This window comes from Bubalus bubalis, chromosome 8, assembly GCF_019923935.1.
Source record: "Bubalus bubalis isolate 160015118507 breed Murrah chromosome 8, NDDB_SH_1, whole genome shotgun sequence".
Classification (NCBI taxonomy): domain Eukaryota; kingdom Metazoa; phylum Chordata; class Mammalia; order Artiodactyla; family Bovidae; genus Bubalus; species Bubalus bubalis.
In genome coordinates, this window is record NC_059164.1 from 48,375,806 (window position 1) to 48,395,437 (window position 19,632).

The 19,632-nt window shown below is 38.2% G+C and overlaps 1 protein-coding gene across 1 annotated transcript in view; it reads right to left on the bottom strand.

Moving 5' to 3' along the window:
- Positions 1-3,596: 3,596 nt before the first annotated feature.
- Positions 3,597-19,632, bottom strand: part of SLC26A3 (solute carrier family 26 member 3) — a 31,678-nt gene continuing 15,642 nt past the window's right edge. Inside the window, exons 9-21 of the mRNA XM_006046426.4 lie at positions 18,840-18,987; positions 18,615-18,728; positions 18,431-18,508; positions 15,228-15,323; positions 13,907-14,013; positions 12,536-12,605; positions 12,355-12,447; positions 10,693-10,788; positions 10,145-10,378; positions 8,629-8,683; positions 5,895-6,037; positions 5,703-5,771; positions 3,597-3,989 (exon numbers count right to left, since the gene is read on the bottom strand). Of these exons, the coding sequence (XP_006046488.2) occupies positions 3,966-3,989; positions 5,703-5,771; positions 5,895-6,037; positions 8,629-8,683; positions 10,145-10,378; positions 10,693-10,788; positions 12,355-12,447; positions 12,536-12,605; positions 13,907-14,013; positions 15,228-15,323; positions 18,431-18,508; positions 18,615-18,728; positions 18,840-18,987 (1,327 nt within the window). The 3' untranslated portion in view covers positions 3,597-3,965. The remainder of the gene's footprint in view (positions 3,990-5,702; positions 5,772-5,894; positions 6,038-8,628; positions 8,684-10,144; positions 10,379-10,692; positions 10,789-12,354; positions 12,448-12,535; positions 12,606-13,906; positions 14,014-15,227; positions 15,324-18,430; positions 18,509-18,614; positions 18,729-18,839; positions 18,988-19,632) is intronic.

The window sequence follows — 19,632 nt, forward strand, 5'->3', positions numbered from 1 at the left end:
CTTTTCTTCCTATGTGTTGCTTTCAAAACCTTTTAATTTTTTGTTTGTTTTAAAATTTGTATTCATTTCAGTTATACAAGCAGTAAGTTTTGGGGAGAAATATGTCATATTACAAATAAAGATCCCCTTGACCACCACCATAATTTTCCCTTCCAGAGATAACCACTATTATAACTTCGGTGTACAAATCATGTTAGTTGCAGAGCTAACAACTAAATAATAGGCTTCATGCTCTGGTTAAGCACCTTAATAATCCATGGTAAGTGTAGTATTTCGTGGCCTGTACTCAGATACGTACTGAACATCCATCATGTGAGATATATTCATTTATATGCTAGATGCCACTTCAAATTTTAAAAATTTTATATTGGAGTATTGTTGATTAATAGTGTTACATTAGTTTTGCGTATACAGCAAAGTGATTCAGTTACATATATACATGTATCCATTTTCAAATTCTTTTCCTGTTTAGGTTATTACAGAATGTTGAGCAGAGCTCCTGTGCTATACAGTAGGTCCTCGTTGGTTATCTTAAGTATAGCAGTGTGTACGTGTTGATCTAAGCTCCCAGTCTGTACGTACCCCTACCCTTCCTGGGCTTCTCTGGTGGCTCAGCTGGTAAAGAATCCACCTGCAATGCGGGAGACCCAGGTTCTATCCCTGGGTTGGGAAGATCCCCCCGAGGAGGGAATGGCTACCCATTCACAGTATTCTGGCCTGGAGAATTCCATGGACTGTGTAGTCCATGGGGTAGCAAAGACTCAGACAAGACTGAGCAGCTTTCACTGCCCTTCCTCACTGGTAACTAAGTTTGTTCTCTTTCTGATTTATAAGTTCATTTTTTCTATTTTTAGGTTTTGCGTATAAGTGATACATGATATGTATGATACTTGATCAGACACCATTCTAATCACTTGGGATGCACAAGTCTTTAGAGACAGATGACCAATAAATTTCATTAAATTATACAACATGCTAGAAGTGTGATAAAATCACACTTGTCAGGAAAGTAAGAATAATGTGGTGTTGCGATTTTTATGTAGGTTTGCGATTTTAAATCGAGCAGTCTGGATAGAATTCATTGAAAAGTTGACATTTGAGCAAAGATTTGAAGTAGGTAAGAGTTAACCACATATATTATATGTGGAAGAACTTTCCAAGCAGAGGACAGAATCTGAAGGCTTTAAAGAAGCCTGGTATTATCTGAGGAATAGCACAAATGAGTGAGTAGTAAGAAGAGGTCAGAGAGGTAATGACTGTGGAATGGAAAGATCACAGGCTTCCTAGGCCATTGTAAAGACTTGGACCTTATTCCTCTGACATAGCAAGCCATTGTGAAGTTCTGAGCAAAGGAATGTAATGAGTGGGTTCAATTTCTACATGTAAATTGAACACCTATATGATGGACACGGGTATATAATGATGAACAAAATAGATATGATCCCTGCCAATTAGGAGCTTATATTCTTTTTTTTTTTTAGAAAATAATTTATTTAATTGTAAATCAGGAGTTTTATTTTAGTTTTTTAACATTGAACTATTGATTTTTGAGTTTGTCCATTTGGATTTTAAATTTAAGTGAATTAAAAAAAAAAATCAAGATCCCTTCAAAAGGAAACTTCATTCCTTTTCTCTGATCTTTGAAGAAATGTTATTTCTTTGCTTTCAGACTAGGAGCTTATATTCTAACCCTTAAATTTAGTAGTCCCTAAGTTTTCCTCAAAAAATTTTATGTTCTTTTTCAAAATACGGTGGCCAGGTGGAAAAAAAAACATTAAAAAATATTACAAAAATGTAATATATATATAAACAACCATAATGAGAGATAATTTGTTTGATTCTGGAATTAATGTTTTCTAATTGCTTTTCTGGGTATTTTTAATTGTGCAATGCTAAATAAGTGACTTTGGAACATATCTGTAGAATGCATCTATATTGTTCCTGAGTTTAGTCCTGCCTTGTGCTAGATCAGATTTGAGATAGGTTTTTGTTTCTCTGGAGAGAGAATATTTCCTAAAGTTTAAGAGCCTGAGCTCTGGAGTCAAGACTGTCTGGACTGAACTCTGGTTCTACTACCTATAGAACTAGCAAGTATATGCAATTTAGACTAATTATTTAATCTTTGACCCTTGATTTATTTTGCTTTTCTGAAAAATGAGGATAAACATAGAACCTACCTTATGGGGACTTTTTTGAGAATTAAATGAGTTGGTTCTACATATAAGGTAGAGTCAGTTGAATTTCCTGGCAGATTTTTTAGCTTGACCAGCTGGAAAGCTGTGGAGTTGGCATTAACTGGGGTGGAAAGATGCTAGTAGAGCTTATGAGGGGGAGATCAGTAGATCAGTTTTGGCATGTAGATGTCCAGGTGAAGATGGCAGGCAAATATGAAATATTCCTCTTTGTTGGTGGTCAAGCTTGCATTTAAGACATTACGTTTCTCAGTGAGAAATTACTGTGTTTAAACAAGAATATGTATCACATGCACAAGTTAGAAAATGATTTTGAAGATAAACCTGCTTGGCATGTATGAGCTCCAGCCTTTCTTAATTTCAGTAATATAGCTGCTTCCTAACAAGTGGTTCTGTCTCCCAGTTGATCATTGGATGTCCTCTCCCCTTCAGTCTTGCTCTGATTTGTGTAAGTTTTATTTTTATCTCCCAGCACCAATCTCTTGGCCTCTTCCTAAATCAAAGATCAGAGTTTTTGTCCTAGTCAATTTCCAGTATTCGCTCTGAGGCAGGCAAGTCAAGGCCCAGCTCCATGCATACCTCTTACTCAAAGCATATTCACCTTAGAGGCACATTTAAGGATGAGGAAAGTGAACCTCAAGATGTTATGGTTGAATGGATTGTGATGGAAGTGCGGTAATTGGAATGCTTGTTCCTTTTGGTTGGCAAGAAGAGCATAGAGGGCACCTTTGCTTGGGAAGATGCAGACATGTCAGTTGTATGTAAGGCATTTGTCCCACTCCCAAGGCAAACGATCAATTAAATAGGCTCATGTTTTCAGTTTCTACTCCCTGCCCTCTATAAAGGAAGAGCTCTTAACCTGAGATTCATAGAGCATCATACACAAATGTGTATGTGTATTTTTTCCCCAAAGTTCATAGGGTACGTGAGGCTCTGTAAGATGTCCATGACTCAAAAAGTTTAAGATACATTGCTGTAAAGAGTGTTGAGATTCTAGTTTTTAATTAAGAGAAGATATGTAAATAAACCTTTGTTTTACTTTTCTGTAATTGGTTTTAAGTCAAGTAGACAAGCCCTCTCAGTAAGACTATTAATAAAGAATGAAAGAGTACTTTGACAATAAACATTTAGAAGTGGGATCTAAAACAATTGGCACAACTTTTCCCATTAACAGAGTGGCTTTATGTTGAACAGAGGCCACTGAATCTTTTACTGTTGGTGATGATGTTTAATTTCTGTTACATAAAATAAATAACAAATTTATAAAATATAAGTCTCATTGCAGAAAGGTTAGAAGGATTCTCATGTAGCAGGTTTCCAGTCAGATCACTGTAAAGAGGACTGTGAGCATGTTTCAGAAAGCTAATAAGAAACTTAATAAAGCAAGACACACCTATTGTACAATTGATTTTTTTAAATGAATATATATTAGTATGAACTATATAAATTACAAGATTCAAAGCAATGGTGCAAATGCACTGCAAACTATGCACAAAAGTAGTGACTTGGATGGAAATCTGTCAGTGCTATAAAAATACTTATAAACAAAATAATTTTCTTTTGATAAATCTACAAGGTAGAAAATTAAAAGTATTTACATAATTGGTTACTAGATATGTGAAAAATATACCATGCTAGAACAATCTCGTTCCAAAGTTTGAAACATAATTTCTGTCAGAAATATTCTTCATACAATGTATGAACTTATCAGTAACTTTCTGGGTATAAAGTTCTTTATGTGATGGATGAGGATCTCTCTGAATTACGTTTTGTTTAGAATTTTGTTTCAATTGGTACCTGGAAGAAAAGAGAACGTTCTTGTTTTAAAAGACTTGTTAAGTTCTATCCCTTTTAATAATCATATCTTGTATTTAAAAGGAGTAAACATGATCAATCTGATTAAAATTGGGAGCTAGAATTTACCAGATTCACCAAAAAATTTGTCTTCAATTTTAATGATCAAACGTTTTCCAGGGATATTTGGTTAATGTAGACCCATGTGACACCATGTTGTAGTAGAAGTGTATTTTTCAAAGGCCTAATTTAACCAAAATAATATAATGTGTTGTAGTAATTATTTCTTCACATTTGTTTCAGGGTCAGGGGCCACACGAACTCCAAGGGCTTATGTGTGCTGGCCAGGGACACTCAGCTTTTACATGAATCACCACTGGCAGCATAACCACAACCGCCGATTTATCTTCCTCTAAGTAATGCAAGGGGCTTGTGTTAAATGCTTGTTTTTGTTTTTTTTTTTTTAATATAGAGAAACAGATACAGGATGGTATTGACTACATTCTGTCTGACAGTTGGTTCTAAAGCTTTGATCAGACATTGGATTGAAATTCTGTTCCTTTACTTTATCCCTTAAAACTTGGTGACAGTTCTGAGTCAGCTGCTGGGCAGAGGGTTTCTGGTAAGGCTCTCTTTATAGAGTCCTCAGACAAGGTGCTAGGTGTGAATTTTCCGGGAAGCAGAATCATGGTTCCCTCACCCCTCAGGTCTATCTAAATTTCTGGAATGGCTTTTTTATCTAAGGTTTTTCTATTTGAACTCTTAATAATCATGCAAGGTTATCTTATGCTATACATTGCTTCTAACTTAAATTCCTTTCTGATACTCTTCTTAGACCTTTCTTCATATGAGAGAAGACGACAAGCATTGGATTCTTCCTTGGGACCCTCACTTCCAATAGTTTTTCACGAAAGGATAGAGCCAGTATAATATAGTCTGTAGAGCATAGATCTTGACATCAGACAGATCTTGCTTCAAATCCTGTTGCTGTCAATTTGGTGCATGACCCTAAGCAAATTAGTTTAACTCTGAGCCCTTCTAATTTCCTCATTTGTGAAATGAAGATATCTTCTTTGCATGTTGTTGTGAAGATTGAGATCATGAATGTAATGCACCTACCATATACTTGCTTTATAGGGGATACTCATTTTGATTTGTAGTTCTGCTTTTCCCAAACTAGGACAGACCTTTAAAGGACTGAATATTCTAGAAATGAATGTTGTAGAATGGAATGGCACTATACAGTTAAATGATTCAGCAACTCTTTCTAGTAAGGAAGTGAAGGAACCTAACATTCAGCACTGAGCTAGATCCTGGCTGGGGGCTTCCCATGCCTGTAGGGGTCAGGAAGTGTACTTAGCTTCTCAGCTCCATCATGAATTCGTCTGTAGCTGGAAATAGTATTTCCTTCCCTGCCTCATGGATTATGACAAGACCAGAATAAGATCTTGGTTGTAAATACTTTGAAAACATAAAACATTCTCTTTCTGTATGCTCATTATTGCACTAAGAGGTCTAGTATCACTGTTTTCCATCTCTTTTTATATTGATCTGAGTTTATTTTCCCCTAATGTCCCTATTAGATTGGAATTACTTCAGTTTTCTAGGCTCAAACAGGTGCTGGACTTTCTATAGCGTGCTGGAAGAGGCCTCAGCATTTTTGAAAGTTCTTTGTCATACTGTCTGTATGTACATAAACCTGCTGAAGATTCTTACCTGACATTCCCGATTACGTAATCCTCCATTTTTATTGATGGTGAAATCATCAAGTTTTGTTTCTACTTCCTGAGAAAACCAGCATGGAATTAAGAATTAGGAATATGCTTTCTAATATTGAAAAATAAAGAGAAATTTAAGAAGTACAGGTGGTGGTTTATACAAATGTGAAAGTTGCCCAAAAGTTGATACCTGACTGGGATTAAACTTTGAAGTACTGTAATCTTTCTTCATCAAAATATGCAAAACAGCATCATGGATTGTTAAGAAAAATATTGAGTCCTTGACTTCATCATCAAAAAATTCACACCGTGTAAGCTTTTCAATGAAGTCATCTGAAGAGAGGAAAAAAAGAATAACAGAAAGAAGTTAAGTGTTTGACCATGGGTTTCTCCTTGAGGTTGGGGACTTGAATGTCTGTTTTCAAATGTGCATTTCACTGATGTTTGGTAAAGTGTTTGGGAGTTGCCCTAGTACAATATTAGCGTACCATTAGTACAATGTCTTCTGGAACTGACGGGCATCTTTCTAATAAAATTACATGTAGAATACCTTTATGTAAACAAAAAGGATCAAATGAGAAACACTTTTAGGCAGGAGCCTTGTGGGTTAATTTCTCTTGTTAATAACAGGAGCTTCAAAGGTGGCTTATTACTAAAAATGGAGGTTCTGCCAAAATAGAACATATAGTCACGGACCAATGTCATGGTTCTGAATTTACCAATTAGCTTACTGTAGTCCATTTTACTAAAGCTTCTGGATACCATCAGAAAACATCTTCCTTGGCTCCCTCCATTACCTTTCCAGTAATCTTTGAGGAATTACTACTATTCTTGGAAGAACTAACCTGCATCGTTGGCTCAGATCAGTCAATCAAATATTGCCTCATGTCTATTATATGCAAAGCTCTGGCTGGGTAGGATCAAAAGATAAATTAGACATGAATCTTGCCCTCGAGGAAGACAGAGCACATATATACTATCTTAATGAAAAGTGTAGAATCATAGAGGCAGGAAGCAATCTAATTTTTTAAATTAATGTTTTTTCTTGGTTCTTAAAATAATGCCTAGCATATAGTAGGTCCTCACATTGTTGTCAAATGAATAAGAGGGGCACAGATCATGTGCTATGGAAATTCATAGAAAGGTAAAGATTGTTTCCTCTTGGCAGGATTCTGGGAAAGTTAATGAAGCAGATACCATTTAAAAGAATGCCTAGAATTTGGGGAGAGAGGAGGAAGAGAAGGTATGAAAGCATGGAGGTGGGGAAGTCTGTTCACAGGGAAACTTGCAACAAGGACAAGACCTAGCAGTAGCTGCAATAGAGGGAGATGAGGGCATTGTGGTCGTCAGGATGCAGGTGGCACTCAGTGAGCAAGGGTGATGATCTTAGTTAAGGACCTAGAGGGATGCCAGGCAGCAGAGGCAGCAGGATGAGATGATTTCAAGAGACCTAGGATGATGGAAGAGTAAAATTGTTTAATGGATTACTGAGATTAAGAGGATATTTTTAATTATAAGGAACCCTTGAAACTAGAGTATATCTGTAGATTTTATGGACAGGAGCCAGTACAGAGAAAAATTAATGCCAGTTTCATACCTCCCTCAATTTCACTTGTCCTCCCGTCCCTAAAATGCTTTCTCCCCGACACTTTTAAGATTGATTCATTCACTTCATTCCAGTCTCTGCTCAAATGTTGAGTTTCTGGACATCCTTAATCACCTATGTAAAATAGCATTACCCCTATTGCTCTATGTCTTAACCCTGATTTTTTTCTTCACAGCATTTATCATTACCTGAAATATCTTTGTTTATTATCAGGCTTTCCCACTGGACTATAAGCTTCATGAGAAAGATTAATGGGATGAGTCAGAAAATGGGATGGGAGAACCTTCTAGGGATGGACAAGGACACTGATTAGTTCTTTCAGAGGACTTAGATGAGAAATGATAAGGAGCTGGATTAAAGCTGTAGAACTGGAGAGGAAGAGACTGATTCAATATGAAATATTCATGGTGACTCACCGAATATAGAGGAATGGGGAGGAGAGATTAAAGATGGTTCCAAAGTTTGTACTTTGGGCAACTGGGTGGGTATGTGGTGATGCAGTGACCAAGATAGAAAAGAAGAAGTAGTTGGGGGGATGTATATATTTAGTTTTGAATGTGTGTATCTTAGGTAGTTGGAGGACATCCAGATGGTTGAATACATGGGTCTGCTGCTCAGAAAAAAGGTCTGAGCTGGAGATACAGTTTGTGGGTTCATTAACATATAGATAGCAGTGTGGATAGGAACCAATGTGAGTGAGATACTGCAGAGCTCTGAGAGTGGTGGGAAGGGACTCAGAAGAAAGGTCTTTCAAAAGTCAGGGAGACAGAGGCCAAAGAAAGAGCCCGCTGTTAAAGCTACAAGAGAATGAGGCTGGGATGGGGGTGGTTGATCTTTGACAACGTGGATATCACTGATGACCTTGGCAAGGGCAGCCTCAGTGAAGTGAAGCAGAAACCAGGTAATTATGGGCTGCTAATTCAATGGAGGCAAGGAAGAGAGTAAACAAACCTACTTTTTAAGGAAGTTTACAGTAAACTGTGGTTACATATTCAGTCCTTTGCTGCCTGTTAAACTAGAATTCAAATTGTAAAGTTAATTATGTGTCAGATTAGATCAGATCAGTCGCTCAGTCGTGTCCGACTCTTTGCGACCCCATGAATCGCAGCACGCCAGGCCTCCCTGTCCATCACCAACTCCAGGAGTTCACTGAGACTCAACACAACTCAAATATAAAGATGCTATTTCCCTGGAGATTGCTGTTGGAAATCTACAAATTAGACCTACTTGGTGATCATAAAAAATGCCTGTTCTTTGGAGAAGCTGTCTAGATTGAGAGCTAGCAGTAAAGGGATTATCAGAAAATAAAACAACTTACCGTCAGTTCCAACAATATACACATCTACCTGGATCCTGATAAAGTCTTGCAGAATCTGTTAAAAAGAAAGCAGATCTTCCTTAGGTAACAGTTTCACTTGTCAGAAACATAAAGAAAACTATCATAATTGTGTCTTATGCTAATATGTTGCTTTCAGAGCCCTTTACATTTTGAAAAGAGATAATACTATAGAGATACTAAAATTAATAACAAGGCTCTATGACAGAAGTCTACAGGAAAGAACTCTCCTCTTCAGTAAAAAGTTAAAGATGATGATTCTTGAAGGAAGTATAATGAAAAAATGTCTGCTCTGATTCACAAGAGGAACTCTGATGTAATTTTTAAACAGTTTCTTCTATGGAATGATCTTTACTAGAGCTTTCTATCTATATAAAAGTTTAAAAAAACCCATAACCCGTATGTTGTTCATTATTCCTGTCCACAGTGCCTGAATGTGTCTAGCACCAAAGAATCTTGATCCATTTTCCTGGTCTCTAGACTCATAACAAATGCCAGTAGTGATGTGAGTAAGGTTATAAAAGGTAAGGAAAGTAGCTTGTCCCGTTTACATTAATATCAATAGTGATAATATCACTATTATTATCATCAGTAAAAACTTGGAGCCTGTACTGGGCTGAAGTAAGAATTAGGACCTTCAGGAAACCTAATGTAGAGTCCCTGTCCTTTGTGCTATATGCCAAGATCAAAAAATAAATGTTATGTGTATTTCTCCTTCAAAACAAAAATAAATAGACAAAAGCAAACAAAGCAAAGTCTCAAAGGTCATGTGATAATAAGATTTTTTTAAAAGGTTAAGTTTGAAGGAGATGAAATTAATCCTGTTTTCTAATTTTATATCCAGTTCACCTATACTTAATAGATCTTAGCTCAGTTTTTATGTAGGCAGATTTCTGTTTAAAAAAAAAGCAAAAGAGGGGGATGTGGCATTCTTAAATTTTCTTTATATCTGTTTCAGCATTTCTGTTAGAAACTCTTTTAGAAACGTTGACAAACCTGCGGTAAGGAAACAGCTTGCAACCAGATTGTTCCAGTTCTGTTTTTTAAAATCATATGTGACAAATTCTTTCATATATCTAACTTTAAAAAAAAAGACAAACTGTTATATAGCCAAGTTAAAGTTCATTGGCTTATGACAGATGAGGATAAAAATAAAAGGACCACTATTCTACTTTCTTGCAAGATCTCTATTTCAGGACAATTTAGATAGAACACCCCAAAGGATTTGAAGCACAGCAGAATTGGAATTTAATAGGATTATGAGCAGTATTGTCTATAAGCATATGTTAGAAATTATATGCAGTCTCATGGGAAATGCACTTTTAAAGAGTTCACCAAACACACCCCACCTGCACTCCCTCCATGAAATATTCTAAGATTAAATTTTACTTCTGCTTAAGCATGCATGTGTTATCTAAAGGAACATCCGTCCACAAATACAACTTTTTTTTTAACCTTTAGTCACTGATTAGTTGTTTTCATTCAGGAAAAAAATTACCGTTTTGAGACCCCTCATTGAAGAAACATCAAGAAATGACACTGCTGAAAAGTCAAGAATGAGGCTGTGGAGGTTGATTTTAGGGACCACAATGTTGAGAGGAAGATTAGCATTCCAGTCTATTTGGAAAGGCAGGTCTTTGGTATTGATGGGCTGATTCAGCTCTTCAATCTTATCATTGTCCAGCTCTTCATCAGAATCTTTAAAGCCATCAACAGTACATATAAATCCTTTCTGCAAGAGAGGATACTCATATGCATAAAAACTCTGACCAAGAAAAGCACTGAATGTCAAGGTAAACCAGTGAATTTCTGAAGCATAGAGTCAAAATTGGCTCAAGAGATGGGATTTTAATTATTTTATTTGGAGAATAAAAATTTTCCCTGGAGAATACAATTTTAAAGAGACCCCTAAAAATATTACATTGATCGACACACGAAGTACCTTGTTTATCTGCCATTTCATTAAAAGGAATGGAACCAACCACTTGAACTACATTTTACTAAGGTTTTAGCTGTAATATGTAGAAATGTGAGAAAGAAGCTTACTGGTGTTACTTGTAGCAGGCCTTTCTTCTGCAGTTTTCGGATTTTCTTCAAAGCCTTGTTGCGCTTGCGAAGAATTCGAAGTGGACGAAAGCCAATCTGAAAAACCATTGCTGTGTTACAAGAATGCTGAATATTCTGCTACTTGTATAGCATAATTCTACCTATATAACCTAATTCTAGCTATAGTATAATTCTACTTAATTAAATGGGATAGTTATAGCATAATTAAATGGGATGGGTTGAGGGACTGGGACATATATGAAAGATATTTACATTAAAATTAAAATTTGCATTGAAACTCAAAATTTAACATCATCATTGAGGGCATTGTATCAGACCTATGGTCTGCTACTCCGTATGCAGTTAACTAACATTCAGAAACCTCTGTACCATTCAGGTCTTATTCCTCGAGTATCCACAAATGGATCTAAACTGTATTTGAAGTTTTTGTTTTCTTTCCACACAACCCTTAGGGAATTTCATTTTATTTTTTCCCATTTGTTGAATATGAGTCATATCTAATTAGTATCCTGCTTCTAGATATTTTTTATTCTATTAGAATTTATACAATTATACTTTATAATATCTATTATATGAACTTTTAATAATTTTAGTATTAGATCTGAGGGTAACCTTCATTTTTTCCTTTCCAAAACAAATGTGTTCTTACTGCAGTAATATTTAGCTCCAGAGTAATAAGTACGTGTGTGCATGCCTAGTGGCTTCAGTCTTGTCTGACTTTGCAACACCATGGACTGTAGACCGCCAGGCTCCTCTGTCCATGGGATTCTCCAAGGCAAGAATACTGGAGTGGGTTGCCATTTCCTCCTCCAGAGGATCTTTTTGACCCAGGGATCAAATCCTCATCTCTTATGTCTCCTGCATTGGCAGGAGGGTTCTTTACCACTAACACCACCTGCGAAGCCCAGAGTAATAAGGAGGATCAAATTATATAATAAAAAACCCTTGACCAAAAAATGTAGTGAGATGAAAAGATACTAGATTAAGTGAAAAGAACAGTATCTAAAGCAAGATAGACAATCTGATCCCATTTTTGTAAAAAAAAAAAAAAACAAAAAAACGGGTAGAAAGATATTTGATGCATAACAGATGACTAAAAATAGTTAGGGCTTAAGGCAAGCTCTATGTGAGGGACAGAGTGGACCAGAAGGAACATGAAAGAGTGCTGAGCTTTTGTTTCTTAACCTTAAAGTCTGCTTTTTTGTCAGCTTCTTTCCAGTCCACCAGGGACACTAGTTGTTATTTAGTGTTAAATATTCATTTATATTTTATTTATTCATTTCTAAGTATTCACTTGCTATCCTGAATCTCTTCAATGATACAGTCAAATATTGTTTCTGAAGTTGATTCCCAAGGAAAATCTATAGGAGACCATCTATCTTATGGTAAGTCTTTTTACTTTACAGCAATATATAATAAAAAGAGTCTCTATATTGGACCTTATATAAAGAGTCTCATTTCCTAACATGTTAATGGACCCCTTATAAGATAGTTCCACCTGAGACAAAGGATACAAAAATATGAACACTACACATCTGCAGTATGTGTAAAATCAGTGACCCTCCTGCTTGTTATAGAATAAGCATTTCATTCCTAGGTATTCAGTGGAATTAAAAAAAAATTAATAACCCCAAACCTTACAGCATCGATAAGTTTCTGCTTAAAGAAACTAATGTTTGCAAAGTAGATAGGAGATGGACATCTGAAAATCTTCACGCCTTCTGGTTCATATATCTGTAAGGCAGATAAATCATATTAGATGGTGCCCATTAGATTTATGTTAATATTACTTAGCAAATAAGAGTAAAAAAATGAACCTTACTTCAGAATAATCTTTTCTATTCTTATAGATGTTGCTCCTTCCAACATTAGCCAGCGTGCTGCATTTGGGACTGTAGAGAAAATCAACACCAAGTGAATCATTCATGCATATTTATTAAGCCTATAAGGCTAACGCTGGTGTTTTCCTAGCATCCCAAAGCAGGCTCACTTTTCCAAAATTTAAAGATTGGAAAATTCTCATGCCATCATGCCCTGGAGGGCAAACACCTTGTTTGACACAGCTCCGAAACTGTCTCCTCTCCCATCTCCCACATCCAGTTTACAAAGCACTTCCATATGCCTTTGCCATTTTGATTCTGCATATTACAGTTATTGGGTGAAATAAGGCAGATACAATAACCTTGTTGTATGGATGAGGACATGGAGAAGTATTATGACTTGCCTACAACCGCTCAGTTTGTCTCTTATGTTTGATGAGTCCCCAAGAAATGAATGAAATAAGTGAATAGAAGAGTGTGGGAACATCTCAGTGTAAATGTATTCCATCAGTCCATCAAATTTAAGTATGATAACACCTTCTGTTCTAGAACACCTTAGATCCCAAGAAGCTTTCTCTCTCTGTCACGTCATATAATCCATCAAAAACTGAGTGACCACATGGTGGTGATATTTTAGAACAGATTTAAGAATCCAGAAGATGTTTGGACGGGAAATCTGTTTGAATTTTGTTAAAAAATCAAGACTTCTAAGTGGCTTTTGTGGCATTTTAGGTTGAAAGGGGCCTTTGAAAAGTTCTCTAAATCCAGCTCCATGATTTCCAGGTGGGAGTCCAATCTAACAACCTGCCCAGAGAAACAACCCTCCCTCAGACACACAGAATCTCAGAATCTTCTCAGGAACACTTACCCTGTGTTTAACAAGTCTGAGGCAAAGACAGTAAACTTGCTCAGAATTACTTCCAGTTTACAGCTGGGTAAACAGACTCAGAGATTTATGATTTATTTGAATTGTTGTCAAAGAAGGAAGCAGACCAACAACTGGTAGGATTCAGCTGATGTAAGGTTGGGCCATCTTTTGCCATCAGGCCTTGGAGTGAGGCAGAATAGACTGGCCAATCTTCTTTTCTTTTCTTTTAGGGGGGTGGGGTTTGCATTGTAAGGCTTGTGGGATCTTAGTTCCCCAACCAAGAATCAAACCCACACCCCCTGCACTGAGAGTGCAGAGTCAACCACTGGACCACCAGGGAAGTCCCAGTCTGGCCAGTCTTGATAGATTTGCATACTTATCAACTAAACTGCTTTCCCCCTAACCAGTGACAGGTTTTTTCCTCCTCTGACTCAGGCAAGTCAAAGCCTGCCTTTGACTTTGCAGTCAAAGGCCTGCAAGGATGCAGACCACAATGAGCACTTACAACTGAGTCCTGAAGACAATAGTCAGGAGCTGAAATGCCACGCTAGCTGCCAGGCCTAAACCGAGCCCCAGGACAACGGCAAAGATGAAGGTCATGACCCAGATTAGCTGTCAAAAAAAAGCAACACATATATTACCGTTTACTACTCTGATTCAAATACAGTGTCCTAGGTTCAGAGCTATAAGAAAGCATGAACTTCTAGGGCCCAAAGCAGAGGTCAGGAGTACACAGTAGAAGGGAGCTGCCTTCTGGTCATTCTGCTGGCTCAGGTTCAGAAGCTGCAGAAGCACAAGCAAATCTTTTCAAAAATCCCAAGAGAGTGTATCCATTTTCTAATACCATCCCTGAACCAGTTAAGGAAATGACTGAATCTGTCCCAGCTAAAATTCCAGAACCAGTTGCTGTTTGTTATTAATCGGTAGAATCTGGACTAATATCTTACTTTTGGTCTGCTGATTTAATGAAAGGCTACTATCTCTGCCGGGGGCTTCCCTGGGGGGCCCACCTAGTAAAGAATCTGCCTGCAATGCAGGAGACCAGGGTTCAATTCCTGAGTCAGGAAGATGCCCTGGAGAAGAGAATGGCTACCCACTTTAGTATTCTTGCCTGGAGAATTCCATGGACAGAGGAGCCTAGTGGGTGGGCTATAGTCCATAAGGTCACAAAAAGTTGGACACGACTGAGCGACTAACACTTTCATCTGTACCAGACTCCTAGCATGTCCCCAAAGTGTAAAAGTCCCAAACACTGATCTAGCAGCAGCAAAACTAAACCTGGCTTATTACTTTATGCTTGTTAAGAACCATAGGCTATGTTAACAAGCCTTTTTACACCGCAGACTTTGACCCTGATGTAATTTAGGGACACAGCTTCTCAGAGCAAGGCTTGTTGAGAGTGAGGGGAGCCTTTACAGAGTGTTTCCAAAAGGAATGTTCAGAATTTGAGCTCTTCATAGATTCTTTGGACACTGCCATATGAGGTAATGAAGACCAGAAGCAATGAATACCGTAAGATTCAGAGTTTCTGTGGCATTAGAGATAACTACAAGAATTTTAAGAAGAGATCTAAGAAGTTTTCTCTTTGTGCTTCATGGACTATTTCCTACTTGTAAGTAACTCATCCTTTTTCATTAAAATCCCAGAGAATAATCATTAGAGTGTGCAGTTTCAAGATAAAACTTAAATAAATAAAACAAACTTAGGTTATTTGAACAGGTAGATAGAAACAAAATTTCCCTTTGTTTACAATATAAATATACATTTTACATCAGCATTAAAATGCAATTCCAATTCTTCTCTCAGATAATATCACCTCTACTTACACAATCATACTTATCCTTTCGCCACAATCTTCGTATTTCCACAAACTGCATCAGCATTCCTTTCAAGTTTCCAAGTGCTAAAGCTGCCAGGACAGACTGTGGAAAGAGCAGATGTACTTTGAGATAATCCAATAACCATATAGAAGCAAAGGTGAAGGCTGTAGATAAGTGAATCCTTTCAAGGGCCTCAAAGCCTATCAAACGATACACCCTTTTCCTGTACAATGCCAATGCATAGCACAGCAGCCCTGGAACTCTGACCTATCCCCAGGTATGATTTTGGTCCACCACAGTGACAGGGACATGCCATCTGATAGCACTTACTCATCTGTACCTGGGGACAGAGAAAGGCAGATCTGAAGACCTGTGACTGAAAGCAATTCTTTCTAATCAGAGATAGTCTAGTGTGTGTCTGTTTACTGTAGTAGGGAGTGGGTGTTGCTCTTTGTTAAAAAAAAAACAACTCAGGGAGAAGCTTCAGTTCAATTCAGTTCACTCACTCAGTTGTGTCCAACTCTTTTTGACCCCATGGACTGCAACACACCAGGCTTCCCTGTCCATCACCAACTCCTGGAACATGCTCAAACTCATGTCCATTGAGTTGGTGATGCCATCCAACCATCTCATCCTCTGTCCTCCCCTTCTCCTCCTGCCTTCAATCTTTCCCAGCATCAGGGTCTTTTCAATGAATCAGTTGTTTGCATCAGGTGGCCCAAGTACTAGAGCTTCAGCTTCAGCACCTGTCCTTCCAGGGTCAATGTACTGGTTTTGATATTGCAGTGTAGCTGTGTAAGATGCCACCCTTGTGGGAGCTGGATGAAGGGTTCATAGAACTCTGTACAATAAGCCTCCTGCGTTGGGGAACTTTAGTATAACACAAGTCAAGTGCAACTTGCAAAGGAGACATGTTATTTTCTTCTTTTCATTAATTCATACCTGGTCAATATTCCATGGAAAAACAATTTGAAACTAGGTAAATAACAAAGGGGCTTCCCTGGTGGCTCAGTGGCAAAGAATCTGCTTGCCAATGAGAAGACTCAGGTGCGAACCCTGGATCAGGATGATTCCCTGGAGAAGGAAATGGCAACCCACTCCTGTATTCTTGCCTGGGAAATCCGATGGACAGAGGAGGCTGGCAGGCTACAATCCATGGGGGTCTCAAAAGAGTCCGACTTAAACTACTTAGTGACTACTTAGTGACTAAACACCCACAAATAGGAAGGACCTACTGTATAACATGGGGAACTATACTCAGTATCTTCTAATAAGGGAGAAGAATCTGAAAAAGAATATATATGTATAATTGAATCACTTTGCTGTACACATGAAACTAACAGCATTGTAAGTTAACTATACGTCGATTAAAATTTTTTTAATTAAAAAAATTTGTAACAGTTTACAATGAAATACATACACAATAACTCCTTAAAAAAAATAAAGATTACAGAGCATTGAGAAGCCACAGGCAGGGAAAGGGGGATCATTTTACCAGGAACCAGCTATCCTGACTGTAGTTGATACTAAGGATTAACTATTAAAAAAACGCTTAGAACTCCGCTGATACTTAGTAAGTGCTAAAGGAGCATTCGTTCTTAGCTATCGTGAAAGGTTATTTTGCCTTCATATGATAAAAGTTATTTAGATGAAACAAAAACATTATAGACACAGTGATCTAAGAATTGTCAGATGGATCCTTTACAGAGTAGGGCCTTTGATTAACATCCTGGCCAATGTTGTTGGTGTCGTTTATTCACGAAAGAGATAGGATTTTAAGTGGCAATTGCTTTTTTTTTAGTTTCTCCAAATTGAAGTGGGTGAGGTAGAGACCAAGGATACACACGGGAAGAAGTACACCAGGCCGAATTCTCTATGTAGGGGGGTTGTGTGTGCATTTATTTTTATTGAGATATACATTCTTACACATAATATTTCTTCAGGGGTGACTTTTTGACTCCTTTTATGCCATTCCTTTGGAAATCAGGTTGGCATAGTAAGAATGCATAATTTTGACAACAAGTACCGTGCACTGTTTGGCCAGGTTTGGGATAACCATGTTAGGACACCAGAAACCTGGGATAAAACTCATGTTCCAGCTACCAACCAACAAAGAAAAAGGCCTAGATAAAAACCAACAGACTTTGGTGGACTGTGTCCTGTGTCTATGTCCTCTGTAGTCAGAGGTATAATTGGATGTTTGTAGAATAACAACAATAATAATCTCCCCAATAAAGGGTATCATTGGTTAAGTGTTTATCATGTGCCACACCCTGGACTAAATATTAATACTTCACATGCCCTATTTCATTTAATTTTCACAACAACTCTGTGAAGTGGGTGCTATTTCCCTCTCTATTTTACAAATAAGCAACTTGAGGTTCAGAGAGGTTAAATAATCTGCCTAAAGCACAGAGATAATAAGCAGCAGAGCAAGATTGGAAGAAGGTCTATAGGACTAGAGCCAGTGCCCTCTGTACTACCTCAAAATCACATTAACACCACAAAGAACAATATATTGACCACCATTTGGTTTCCTACAGATCCTGTGTTTCCTAGGGCCCGCTGTTATTTTTGTAACCTGGGTACTGCAGTTGTGGACAAAGCATAACACTACACCCTCAAAAATTACAGTTCCAGAGAGGCAGACAGAGGAGCATGAGGGTAAAGGTGCCAGGTCAAAGTCTAGCCATTTGCTCCCATCCATCAATCTGACCGTTTTGGTCTTGGAGTCAAACCACACTCTGGGAGCTGCAGGGCGTACTCCTAAGAACAAGTTGTGTGGTTGGTAGTACCATTCTCTGAATTCCATACAGGCCTCAATGGCATCAACCTTTAAGAAAATCTTCACTTTAGTCAACCCATATGGAAGCTTCAGTGCCAGGGTGCCTTCCAATCTAAACATTAATCATATCTGGGGTAAACACATAGAGACTGAAGAGTAGAGTTGATCAGCAGAGTAGAACTGATAAGGCAGTGTAGAGTTTTAAGAGTAGCATTGTTGGGTATTTGCATTCCTAACATTTATAAAATAGTGCCAGGAGAGAAAGAAATATTTTTGGCCCATGGAATATTGGCGAAGAAGAGTACTTGAGAGTTTGTGGATACTCATTTTCCCTAGTTTAGTTTATCCCTCCTGAGTTTAAGAACCAGAGCCCTCGATTCATCATCTAAAGGAGAGAGATGTCAGCCCGAGGGATGAGTGCTACCTTTTGTAGAGGCTCCAAGAGAAATCCGATGGCAACGATGACAATCAGCACAATGATAGCAGAGATAAGGCCAGCTATCTGTGGAAAGGAGAACATTCTCATCACAAACTCAACTTTCCCCCAGGGTTCCAAATCCCCATTGACTCAAGCAAAGATGGGCCTCTTAGCAAAGACCCCCCAGGACCTGAGTTTTGCCTCCTGTACTCTCCTGGACCCCTGATCTGGAGAGAGCGGTACTTGCTGCAAATCCTCTGAACGATCCACCAAATATGTTACTTGCTCCCAAGGCGATCAACTCCTGACAGGAGAGCAAGGAGGAATCTTTTTTAGATGCAGCACCATCAATATTATGTATGCAAAGTAGTATTTCAAGTTGCCTAATTAGACCCATTGTCTGTTGTATACTTACCTGATTGCCATCAATGGGATAATCATACTTGAGGGAGTAGACGCTGGCCACAGAAAAGGCCACTGCAAAGCCAACAATGGCAACGCCAAAGGAGTCTCCAATGGTATCTTGGAAAGTCTGCCTGCTAGGTGTGATAGGGGCCTGAAACCTGAAATCGAAATTAAGCAAGTCAGAATGTTGCCCACCTGGTTAGAAGCCTTCAACAGCATCCATGTATCCTCAGGAAAAAGTCCAAATTCCTTAGCAAGGCCCCAATGGCCCCTTCCCCCACATCTTGCTTAATTACTACCATTTCTCAGAATTTAGACTCCAGCTATACCAAGTTTTCTTTGTTTCTCATCACCCATAATCTCCCACCTTGGAAGCTTCTAATTGGCTGTTCCCTCTGCCTGAACCATTCCCTTCATCCCCATCCTTCCCTCCAGAAAGTCATTTCTCATCCCCAAGGTCAGGGTTAGGTGAGATTGTCTGTGCTTCTCCAGTGTTTGATTCCTCCTGTTTCCATCCGCCCTCCCAACCGGAAACTCTCACCCAGACCCAGAGCAGGGACAATGACTAGTTCACTGTTCTAGGACCAGGATCAAACACTTTTCACAGCATATATCAAGTGGTCAGTATTTGTTGAGCAAGTCAATGAATGAATGAATGCATTCTAGGCTGAGTTGTGCCTTTCAAGTATGACTAGCAAGAATTTAGCACCACTGAATACCTTGCAATCTGTTATCTTAATGTTGAAAAGCAATGCTGCCTGGATTTGATATAAGATTGTAAAACTAGTCCAATGATAGTGATA